The 12,257-nt window shown below is 40.8% G+C and overlaps 1 protein-coding gene across 3 annotated transcripts in view; it reads right to left on the reverse strand.

Moving 5' to 3' along the window:
- LOC124006983 (G-protein-signaling modulator 1-like) overlaps window positions 1-12,257 on the reverse strand; it is a 67,270-nt gene that overhangs the window by 40,260 nt on the left and 14,753 nt on the right. For 2 of the 3 annotated variants that reach the window (XM_046317201.1, XM_046317202.1), the window contains exons 2-4: window positions 5,979-6,200; window positions 5,152-5,287; window positions 4,791-4,933 (exon numbers count right to left, since the gene is read on the reverse strand). In XM_046317201.1, the coding sequence (XP_046173157.1) occupies window positions 4,791-4,933; window positions 5,152-5,287; window positions 5,979-6,200 (501 nt within the window). Of the gene's footprint in view, window positions 1-4,790; window positions 4,934-5,151; window positions 5,288-5,978; window positions 6,201-8,455; window positions 9,287-12,257 lie in introns of those variants that run through there. The other variant, XM_046317200.1, reaches the window with a different exon arrangement.

Below are 12,257 nucleotides of genomic sequence, written 5' to 3' on the forward strand. Positions count from 1 at the left end.
CAATAACTATTCAATCCCTTTGTTATGGCAAGCCTAAGTAGATACATTCAGGAGTAATAATCTGCTTAACAAGTAACATATTAAGTCACATGGACTCACTCTGTGTGCAATAATAGTGTTTAATATGATTGTTTTATGACTACCTCATCTCTGTACCCCACACATACAATTATCTGTACCATCCCGCACTCGAGCAGTGAATTTCAAATCACAGACTCAACCACAAAGACCGGGAATGTTTTCTTATGCCTCGCAAAGAAGGGCACCTATTGGTAGATGGGTAAAAAAAAACACAGACATTGAATATCACTTTGAACACGGGGAAGTTATTAATTACACTGTGTATGGTGTATCAATACACCCATTCTACAAAGATACTGGTGTCCTTCCTATTTCCGTTGCCTGTGAGGAAAAACAGCTCAGGGATTTCACCATGAAGCCAATGGTGACTTTAAAACAGTTATAGATTTGAATGGCTGTTATATAACACTAAGGATGGATCAACAACATTGTAGTTACTCCACAATACTAACCTAATTGACAGAGTGAAAAGTAAGCTTGTACAGAATAAAAAATATTCCAAAACGTGCATCCTGGTTGTAACAAGGTATTAAAGTAATACTGCAAAAAAATGTGTGGCAGCATCATGTTATGGGTATGCTTGTAACCATTAAGGACTGAGGAGTTTTTCAGCATAAAAAGGAAACACAATTTAGCTTATCACAGTCAAAATCCTGTCTGCTTTCCACCAGACACTGGGAGATGAATTTACCTTTCAGCAGGACAATAGCCTAAAACAGGCCAAATCTACACCGGAGCTACTTACCAAGAAGACAGTGAATGTTCCTGAGTGGCAGAGTTACAGTTTTAACTTAAATCTACTTGAACATCTAAGGCAAGATCTGAAAATGGTTCTCTAGCAATGATCAACAACCAATTTGACAAAGCTTGAAGTATTTTGAAAACAATAATAGGCAAATGTTGCACAATCCATGTGTGGAAAACTCTTAGACCCAGAAAGACTCAGCTGTAGTTACTGCCCAAACTGTTTCTACAAAGTATTGAGTCAGGGTTGTGAATACTTATGTAAATTATATATTTTTGCATCCTGTTTTCAAAAGAATTGAGAGTGTAGATGGAAGAGAAAATAATATTTAATCCATTTTTAATTCAGGCTGTAACACAACAAAACGTGGAATAAATCAAGGGGTATGAATACTTTCTGAAGGCACTGTATATTTTGTACCCCCTGGATACACAACGTTTACAGCAGCCTACAGTACATCAGTAGTTATGAAAGCTTTGACATAGACAACTGGCCTGTCACCATGTTGCCATACCAAACAAAAGGCCAGAGGAAGCATCTCAGTGTGTGTCCACAAGGGATTGAGTACGACAGTAATTGCTTTTAAACTGTAAAGACAATTCACTTTTATCCCTCTCCTTCACATATGGATTAAAGTAGTGTTAATTGCCCACAGAGGAGGATTTTGAAGGTGCTAATAGCCCAGTGGGATATATGTATTGCCTGTGCATATTATTTATATTTATACGAGTATGTATGTGTTCATTTGTGACTAATTTCAGGAAACTAGGTATATGTCGCTCATCCCTACTTCACAGGAGAGGCATTTGAACATATTTTTAGTAGTGTTTTTCTTTTAAAGATATCACGAAGAACTGCGCTAGTGTTGCTAAGGCTCTTCACTTCCTGGAGAACCGAGTTTTGAAATCAGTGAAATGCCCGGTGGAATCAGAGTATGATAGCTAACGAGATGGAGAAAATGTAGGCTTCTGATTGCAAATGCGGAGGGAGTCGAAAAGAGAACACAGAAGGTTGTTGTATAAAAACACCTGTCTGGATACATCTTCAAGGGCAACCATGACATCCGTGAGAGAGAGGGAGAAGTGTTCATCTATTGATACGGGTAAGAGTAGAGCTAGCTACATTTTCAGGTATTATAAGTTTCTCATTTTATCAGAAAGTTATTTTTATTCCACGTTACAGCGTACTGTTAGCTAGCTAGCTAACGTTAGCTGGCAGGCTAGCTGGCTGTCTGGCTCATTAGCTAACGTTACGTGTATGATCTGTGTGGTAATGTTATTAATTTCTCAAAGCTATTTGCATTTCTAGTTATAGCCTAATGTTAGCTAGCTAGCTAACATCGAACCTAGCTAGTTGGTTAGCTTTATCTACCTGTAGATTCATGCAGAGTGTTAACATTATGAGTTGGGATTATGATTCATTATTTTGCTAGCTAGCTGGCTACATGTCTAAACAAAAGACTACTATGCAAGTAACCATTTCACTGTACAATTTACTAGAAACCAACCAAAACATTGTTTAGAAAGTTGCTTTTAGTTGCCTGGTTTGCTAGATTGACAAGTACTCAATTCATTTTTTAAAGGATTGGTTTATTGGTGTTATTATGCACGAGATATGCTATTTTGAACTCCGAGGCTGCTGATGTCATTCAGCATGTCTTTTTTGTGTTTATACAAAAAAATATTATTTCATAACAACAATGACGAGTTTGAAGTCGAATGACTATAGAATGTTCATGATGTCACTGCAACAACTGTACACAGACATGTCAATAGAAGTAGTATGAACTAGATTAATCGGAATGGCCGATTAATTAGAGCCGATTTCAAGTTTTCATAACAATCGGAAATGGGTATTTTTAGACACCGATTTGGCCGATTTGTTTTTTTTACACCTTTATTTAATCTTTATTTAACTTGGCAAGTCAATTAAAGAACACATTCTTATTTTCAATGACGGCCTAGGGACGGTGGGTTAACTGCCCTGTTCAGGGGCAGTACGACAGATTTTTACCTTGTCAGCTCAGGGATTCAATCTTGCAACCTTACAGTTAACTAGTCCAACGCTCTAACCACCAGCCTCTCATTGCACTCCACGAGGAGCCTGCCTGTTACGCGAATGCAGTAAGCCACGGTAAGTTGCTAGCTAGCATTAAACTTATCTTATAAAAAACAAATCAATCAATTATAATCACTAGTTAACTACACATTGTTGATGATATTACTAGTTTATCTAGCGTGTCCTGCATCGCATATAATCGATGCGGTGCATATTCGCGAAAAGGACTGTCCTTGCTCCAATGTGTACCTACCCATAAACATCAATGCCTTTCTTAAAATCAATACACAGAAGTATATATTTTTAAACCTGCATATTTAGCTTACAGAAATCCAGGTTAGCAGGCAATATCAACCAGGTGAAATTGTGTCACTTCTCTTGCATTCATTGCACGCAGAGTCAGGGTATATGCAACAGTTTGGGCAGCCTAATTTGCCAGAATTTTACATAATTATGACATAACATTGAAGGTTGTGCAATTTAACAGGAATATTTAGACTTATGGATGCCACCCTTTAGATAAAATACGGAACGGTTCCGTATTTCACAGAAAGAATAAATGTTTTGTTTTCGAGATGATAGTTTCCAGATTCGACCATATTAATGACCTAAGGCTCGTATTTCTGTGTGTTATTATGCTATAATTAAGTCTATGATTTGATAGAGCAGTCTGACTGAGCAATGGTAGGCACCAGCAGGCTTGTAAGCATTCATTCAAACAGCAATTTTGTGCATTTTGCCAGCAGCTCTTCGCAATGCTTCAAGCATTGCGCTGTTTATGACTTCAAGCCTATCAACTCCTGAGATTAGGCTGGTGTAACTGATGTGAAATGGCTAGCTAGTTAGCAGGGTGCACGCTAATAGCGTTTCAAATGTCACTCGCTCTGGTGACTTGGAGTAGTTGTTCCCCTTGCTCTGCATGGGTAACGCTACTTCGAGGGTGACTGTTGTCGATGTGTTCCTGGTTCGAGCCCAGGTAGGGGCGAGGAGAGGGACAGAAGCTATACTGTTACACTGGCAATAGTAAAGTGACTATAAGAACATCCAATAGTCAAAGGTATATGAAATACAAATGGTATAGAGGGAAATAGTCATATAATTCCTATAATAACCACAACCTAAAACTTCTTACCTGGGAATATTGAAGACTGATGTTAAAAGGAACCACCAGCCTTCATATGTTCTCATGTTTAAATGTTAGCTTTCTTACATGGCACATATTGCACTTTTACTTTCTTCTCCAACACTGTTTTTGCATTATTTACACCAAATTGAACATGTTTCAATATTTATTTGAGACTAAATTGATTTAATCGATGTATTATATTAAGTAAAAATAAGTGTTCATTCGGTTGTCATTATTAAAAATACTTTCTTTTTTTCCCTCTTTCTATTTTTTCTTTTTCCATAATAAATCGGCCGATTAATCGGTATCGGCCCTTTTTGGTACTTCAATAATCGGTATCGGTATTGGCGTTGAAAAATCATAAATCGGTCGACCTCTAATGTAAACCAGTCTTTAGTCTTGAAATCTTTGGTTGTACACTACCATACTCACAGTTCAGCACATGGCCTCACATGTGAATCCTTGAAGAGATGGGTGGGGCTAAGGCTTAAGAGAGTGTGAACCATGTTGAATGGTTGTAGACAAAGAAGAGTTCTCCAGTAGGTGTCCCAAAACATTAAAGGGACATTTTCTCAAAAGTGGGGTTACAAGTTTATCAACTTGCAAAGCAAAATTACTTTTCCATTTATTCCTCAACTGCCATATATGATATACCATTCTTTTTTTATCTCTGAGTCTCTACTTTTATCCAATGTAAAAAACACAATTTCGAGTTTTGCTACAAAAGACCAATCCGAGGAGGTCTGTCACATTTGCACTTGTATACAGCATAACACTCACTCGTAGAAGCCAGTAGCCTTTTGCAGTGTATCTCTGACGTCTGGTGGGAGGTCCCCAGGGTCCTGGGTACAGCCCCATAACTGCTGCTTTCCCTTGGCATGGAACACGTTCCCTATATTATACAGAGCCCTGGCCTCTCCCACCTGGTCAGAAACATAGGGAAAAAAGAGAAAGAAATGAGCGACTTTAGAATACAACGAGAGACATTGGAAGACATTGAGGAATTGTTCAACTAACATAGCATGGACCACACTCAATAGTTATTTTCAATACAACAGGCTGTTCTTCAAAATCTGGTGAAAGGTACTAAACAGATGCAATACTCCAATCCATGGGATGTCGGTGGGTGCGTGTACTCAACCTTGTCCCCTTGCTCTTGAGAGATGTCCAGGTGTCTCTGACAGCACACTGCTGCCTCGTCGAAGCGGCCCAAAACCTTCAGTGTGTTTCCAAGGTTACCGCTGGCTTTCCCTTCCCCTATCCTGTCCCCTATTGTCCTGAGAATAGAGACCGTATCTCATTATCAGTCATACATAGCCTGAGATCCAGATCTGTTTATGCGGTCTTGCCAAATCCATTGCGGTCATTGTCAGTACAGTAGCACAGCTAGAGGTGCTTGCAACGCCAAGATTGTGGGTTTGATTCCCGCTGGGACCACCCATATGAAACATTTATGCACGCATGACTGTAAGTTGCTTTGGACAAAGGCATCTGCTAAATGGATAATTATTACAATAATGTTATATTAGCTTTATTGATTTGATTATCTAACTGTTTGAGAGGTAGCTTCCTTCCTAGGACAGGGTTCCAGTTGTCCTGCTGTTATTGTAATTTATCAAGGCAGCAGCCCCCTGGCTTTGTAATCACCCCCCTGCCAGGCTACCAACTGCCCCCCTCTCCACAGGAGAGGCTTAGCCATCTGAGTTAAATACCAAGGGGGTCTCATCAACATTAGCAGTATCAAACCCTTATATTTTTCTAGCAGGGCAACAGGAGTACACTCTGCACAGTGTGCAATGAATGATAACTGTTTATTCTCTTATGCTTTATGAATGACTTCAGTATTCACATTCATTGCAGTCTATACAATTTATCTTTTAAACATGTTAATACCATTGGTTGAAATCCTTCAACTACAATTTGAATCCATGATCAGACATGATGTTTCCTGGTATTCCGTGGCCTCACCTGGCCAGAGTGAGGTCGTGTCTATGGTACTCCAGGGCCTTGCCGTATTCCTTCAGGTAGAAGTAGGCATTGCCCAGCTGGCTGTAGATGGCACTGAGGGTCTTCAGGTCTTCTGTTCCCACCTGCACAGACGCCTCGAAAAATGCTGTCCCGCCTTTAAAGTCCCCCGCCTTACACAGCCTCTCTCCCTCCAGCGCCAACTCCAGACACGAAGCCTCCATCCTGAACACACACACACGCAGAGAAAAGTGAGAAATAACATCCGTATTATAGCAAGTCCGAAACAGTGTGCCACTGGCATCGCCAGCAAATAAAAACCTAAAGATCAATCTGTTTCTATTGCATTTTCAGCTCCACTAATAATTTTGTCACAAACTTGTGTTAAACAGTAAATAGGCCACTCTGGTCTTGGTGCTTGTGCTCAGGCCAACAGCTAATAGATCCAGTGCGGTTAGGATAATGGATAAGGCAGTCAAGCTGCAATCATCAGGTCACCAGAATAAGACCCCCAATATTTATTTGAAAGGAACATCAATATCACCGTGCACTTTCACCAAACCGCGAAGTTCATCATAACTCATTTGTAGCCTAATAAACTGCATGGTGTCCTCAGTCATAGTGGAAGGACCACACATTACACCATCACGTGGATCCAAATTTACTTCGATATGATGGTTATTATATCAATATTTGCACATAGGTGTTTCCACCAACATTTCCCACAATATATTTTACCGACACAAAAACATATCACCATGTCGAACAAACAACTGATCTGTCTGCATTTATAAAATTGTAGCAATACGACCTGTTTCCATCACAGATGTCATAATTTTTTTTTTTTACAGTATGACTTTACTCGCATAAAAACTGTGGATGGAAACTTGGTTTATGACAATGAAAAGCTTATTCCCGAAATGTCTCCATGGCAACAGTGTCTGAATGCATGTCACTGTGCAGTTACCACAGCAAGAGTGTCAGAGGAATCAGTGTCATGAGCACCTTGGAGACATCGTCCTTTCAGCTCCTTTATCACGTCTATCTTTCCATAAACGCTACTGTTTAAAGACCAGTTTGTTTATATGGTAAAGATAACTGACATCTTTCCTTCCCTGCATTGAGAAGGAGTGTCTCATCCTCCCAGAGCTGTTCGGCCCACACACTCTGTTTCAGTCAGGCTGTGAGCGTTGGGCCAGTAACCGAAAGGTTGCTGGATCGAATTCCCGAGCTGACAAGGTAAAAATCTGCCGTTCTGCCCCAGTTGTTCACTGCTCCCCGGTAGGCCGTCATTGTAAATAAGAACTTGTTCTTAACTGACTTGCCTAGTTAAATAAAGGTTACACATAGTGATGCAGGTCTTAAATGCTTCAGTGGGAGTGATTAGAGTGAAACAATAGGAAACACCTCATCTCCACACTGACAATAAGGAAGGAGAGTGAATTCATGTCACACAAAACCTCATGCCCAATGAACATGCTCCTTGGAGAAATTTACAGAGGATTTCCTTGCCCAATAAAACACTGTCTTTTTGTCCAAGCTAAATATCATTCAGCAACATGAAGCCCAAGAGTACAAGATTCTGGGTTTAGTCAATCTATTCTCTTTAGAATTACAGTATATGCCACAAATAACTGCTGTAGAGCCAGGTCACAAGGCTCTGATGTACAGTCACTCCACTCCCTCTCACCCTCCAGAATGCTTTAGTTTAGTTACAATTGTTACGTAATATGCCTAGCCTCTTCCTGGATTTCATATAACAGTTTTTGCCATACAAAACTGTCCAAAATATTTGTCAAGTTAAATATATCTTACTTCCACTGCCTAAAGCCTAATATGATTATACAGCGCAGTGACAGACATTTGTTTTCAAGGAAAACGAGTTCTACTTCATTCTTTTAGCACACGTGGTCTGAAGTCCATACCACAGAAATCTGGCATAATCGCTCAGCAAGCCTCATTCCTGAGTCCATTCCAAGACCTTCCCCCACAGTCATCTGAAAATCATTGCTGCAGTACGATGAAAGCAACTGAAATTAACATACCAGCCAATGTGGATTCTGTTATCATTAAAAACGCAAAAGACATGACACTGCTTCTTCAGCCAGCTCACTGTAAAGTTGAGTGTAGATTAGCCCCACAGTTTAATCTAGATGTAAATATGATTAGCAGCTTTTTATTTGACAGTACACCACTTCGCTGCTATTTACTTACAAATAACGTGGTATTATTACCAAAACCTTACTCCTTTGCATCGAGGGATTCATTGGCATAAACAACTTGTTAATTAAGTTCTGTAAGATGTATGACACCACCTGACACTGATTTATCCCAAATAGGTTGGAAATGGAATTACTTTAAATAAGTAACCAACCGATACAGTATCAGTCAGCATCTACACAATATCTTGAGGAAATAGCATAATAGGACAGTGAAATAAAGTGCTGCGTCTGAGCCTGCTGTCGGCAGGACACCAATACCTGTGTTTCTGTTTAGTGCAGGTCTTCTCCACATACACCCCCAGCTCCAGCCTTATGGGCCTCAGCAGGGCCCATGGTCTGGGGCCCCGGTGGACCAGCCTGCACACAGCTCTCTGGGCCCCGGTGAGATGGCCAGAGTCAGACGACATGGGGTACCAGGTCAACTTAAGGCACTGAAAGGCCCTCCTTAGCCTAAGGGATATGTGTCGTGAGGTTAAACTTTAGGGTGGAGGTGAACGTGAATGCAAAATGTCACATATGCTAATGTACTACCCTAGAGAGTTCTGCTAGAGAATCCAGGAGAAAAACATAGCAATACTCTGCTCCAACCAGGCCACACACACACACACAAAACAAAAGGTTTGAGATGGCTTTCTCTGTTCCCGATAAGTCAATATGCAAGCAGATGTCCAACGCCACGTCAGATTCAATTGATTATTCCAGTAGTCGAATGCGCCAATGTCAGCAACAGTGCAGCCAGACCACAGGGACAGAAACCCATTGGAGATACTATGCACGCTTTAAAGCAAAGGACAACATTTGTTCCTCAGGTGTCCTCAAATGCTGCCCAATAACTAATGATGAACCTCTGAAGCGATCCGAACAATGACAAGGATCCCAAAAAACCTTCAAACTTGAAGCCATGAACTCCTAACAAAGCACAAAGTTACTCCTTCCAACACCGCAGATGTCTATGGATATCCACAAAAGTACAATTCAGAAGCACTGTAAGAGGCAGGTTAACAGGTGAGTCAGTAAATTAATGTATAGTGTTGTCCTGCCTAGGTAGTATTTTATGGTTCATCTCTCAACCAGCACTGAGTGACTGAGTGCTGTAATCTATTTCTGTTGAGCCACACTGAGAGAAGAGGAAGTGTCTTGGAGCGGGGATCCTGGGTAACAGCGTGTGACGACAGTGTGACACCAGCGTCTCAGCAGAACCAATTCCCCAGTGAGTGAGAGAATATAATCCGAACCTTAATCCAATGACCTGCAGCTCCTCTGTGGAGGAGACACAGCGATCCAGGCAGTCTGGTCTAATCCAGCTATCTGCTGACCCTGGCATATATTCTAACAGGCCCACAGCACATGGTCTGGCACACTGACCAGCCCCAGAGGTAGAAGGTGAAAAGCAGGGAGGTGACATGGGGAATAATATATTTGAAGAAAGTTTGATTGCATTCCCCCAACACACACCCATAACCTTGATATATTTACTAAAAGATAAACACAGGTTTACAAATCAGAAACAAATTGCAGTCAGTACACAATTGGTTTTGATCCGATTAAATCTGGAATATTTGGCATTATATTTTTGGCTGCTCCATTTCTTGCATTAGGGTGCTTTTAATGAGTAAAGAGCCTGAGTTATATTATCAGTTCTCATTTGAGAGGCAGAGAGAGAAAGAAGTACAGGCCTCGAAAGGAAAACAGGACACACTGTCTGTTGGTCTCCCAGGGTTACTGGGTTAGAATTGGGTAAGATAAGAGGGCTAAGAAGTTTTAGCTAAAATGGATCCTTCAGCCCCTATAGTCTGAAGAGGATTAGAGAGAAATCTACATTCAACTTTCATATATCCTTTTGTTCCTGTTAGAAGAAGAAACATAACGCAAAAACAGGTTTCAAACCTCTGGTATACTGTGACATATGGGTCCCAGTCTCAGGCCTTAAGCCAACAAATGATGGAAATAGATCAATGAATTACCAAATCTTCACAGACAGCTGGGCCTTTGGGGTTGAGCACTCCCGCTGTATTGTGATCACAAAGGGGCAGTGACCTGAGTGTCTGATCACAGCACTGGCTTCTGGGTAGGCTAGGTTATGTGTTTCTACCAGGCCAGTGTCTCTCTATTAGCTCCATGTCCACTCCCCAGAGCCTTGTCTTTGATCGTTTGGCTCTCATGGCTGGAGGTCAAGATCAGAGTGAGAGGGAAACCCTGTGCACTTAAAAACTGACCTGACAATTGTTTGGCCTTGATGGCTATGCCTAGCCAGCCATAGGAGGATGGGATCCCTCTCAAAAAGGTCTGAGTGGTGTACTACGAATCTGGTTTAAGGAGTTAGCAAGCTAACGTTGGTCAACTGAGTTCAACTCAGGATAACCAGTGACACAATAGTAGTTAGCTTTTAGCCAGGTACATTTTTATGGCAATGAATCTTTCAGAACTAACCACCTTCAGCGCAGGCTAACTCCACTTAGCCAGAATGAAGTGTGGAGCAGCAAGTTGATGACCAATGAAATAAGATTCCCTCCCTATCGCAAATATTGCGTCATCATCCCCTTCATGTGAGTATGACTGATTAAAAGGTGCAATATGCAGAAATCGCTCGCCCATTTCATGGTTGCTAAAATTCAAACGTTTTGCCTATTTTCAGTTTGTGACTAAATAAGCACTTGCACCCTATAGAGAATCATTGTACCATCTAAATCGCTGTGAATTTATACAGTATATTTTCAATAACCCAAAATATTGTATTTTCAGCTGTTTGAAGCTGAAACAAAACTTAAGACTGGGAAGCATACCGCTTCTTAGACTTGCTTTCAATGAGAATGACAGATCTATAACTAACATTTCCTATGTGAATCCCGTAGGGTCCCCCAAAAAGTGACATAATGCAGCTTTAAACATTTCATTCAAATGTTTTTTGTGTAAAAAAAATATAGTAACATTAAAATACCTATCACAGTACGCATTTAGTAATGACAGGACTTCACGCACAGTAAAACTTTATACAAGTGCTTCCTCTATAGGAATGGGGGGGGGGGTGCTCCTGCATTGATATGCACAAAGACGGCTTTAACGATACATAAGTGAATAAAATAAAAGACAGACAGCACTTCTAATAGCATATTTCACACCATAGCTTCCTGAATTTGCAAGATAACTTTTCTTTCATGTTGATTTCAGCTAAAATAACAATGTGGCACTGACTCGCCCGTAGATTGATGGTTCAGTATTGTCACAATGAAAGAGTTTGGCGTTCGACTAGCCATGTTTAACATGTACACGCAGTTACAAGCCTGTTGGAGTTAGCGACAGGCGGACGAGCAACATCCACCTTCGTAATATGGATGAAGCCTGAGGTGGAATGTGAAGCTATAGATTGGCATTTCTGAAGTTACCCGAGTACATCTAGCTAGATTCGTAGTACACCACTCAGGTTCCTCTCAATGTTTTTCATCCTTCCGCTTTTTCATAGGCTAGCTACTGTTGTAGCCCTAACTTTCTAATTTTGTCTTGGTTAGTAAAATGGTAGAATTATGAACATCCGTTAACCACCACCTTACTGGAACACAGTTTAAAAATGTAGCCAGTGAAAAGGCAAGAGTTTTGTCTTGTTTGCGTTCTTTAAAATCATAAACTGCAACCTACACTGCATTACCACAGCCTTTCATGCTTGTAATTAGCCTAATCTCAAATGATGCTACATTTGCATTGGAGTCCAGTGGGATTAAAGAGAGACAATAAGCTGAGAGTGCTGAGACGATTGTGCTACTGACTGGCCTATTGGTCAGAGACAGGTCAGAGCCCTGAAAACACAGCCTGGAGACTTGCGACCAAGTAGGCCAACCAGGAAGTAGACTTACCCGGTAGTGACTAAAGACTGACTGATCTACAAATCACCTTGCATCCTAAAGATCTACTTATTATTATTATTTGTGGATCAGTCAGACAGTCACCATTCAGGCCAAATGAAGTTATAAACAAACATAGGAGGACACTCGTTAAACCATATATCAGTAGTTACTGTATATTGGTCTTCTCGCATCGCTGTGTGGCCTGAACATTTATTCAGCAC

This window comes from Oncorhynchus gorbuscha, linkage group LG20, assembly GCF_021184085.1.
Source record: "Oncorhynchus gorbuscha isolate QuinsamMale2020 ecotype Even-year linkage group LG20, OgorEven_v1.0, whole genome shotgun sequence".
Taxonomy (NCBI): domain Eukaryota; kingdom Metazoa; phylum Chordata; class Actinopteri; order Salmoniformes; family Salmonidae; genus Oncorhynchus; species Oncorhynchus gorbuscha.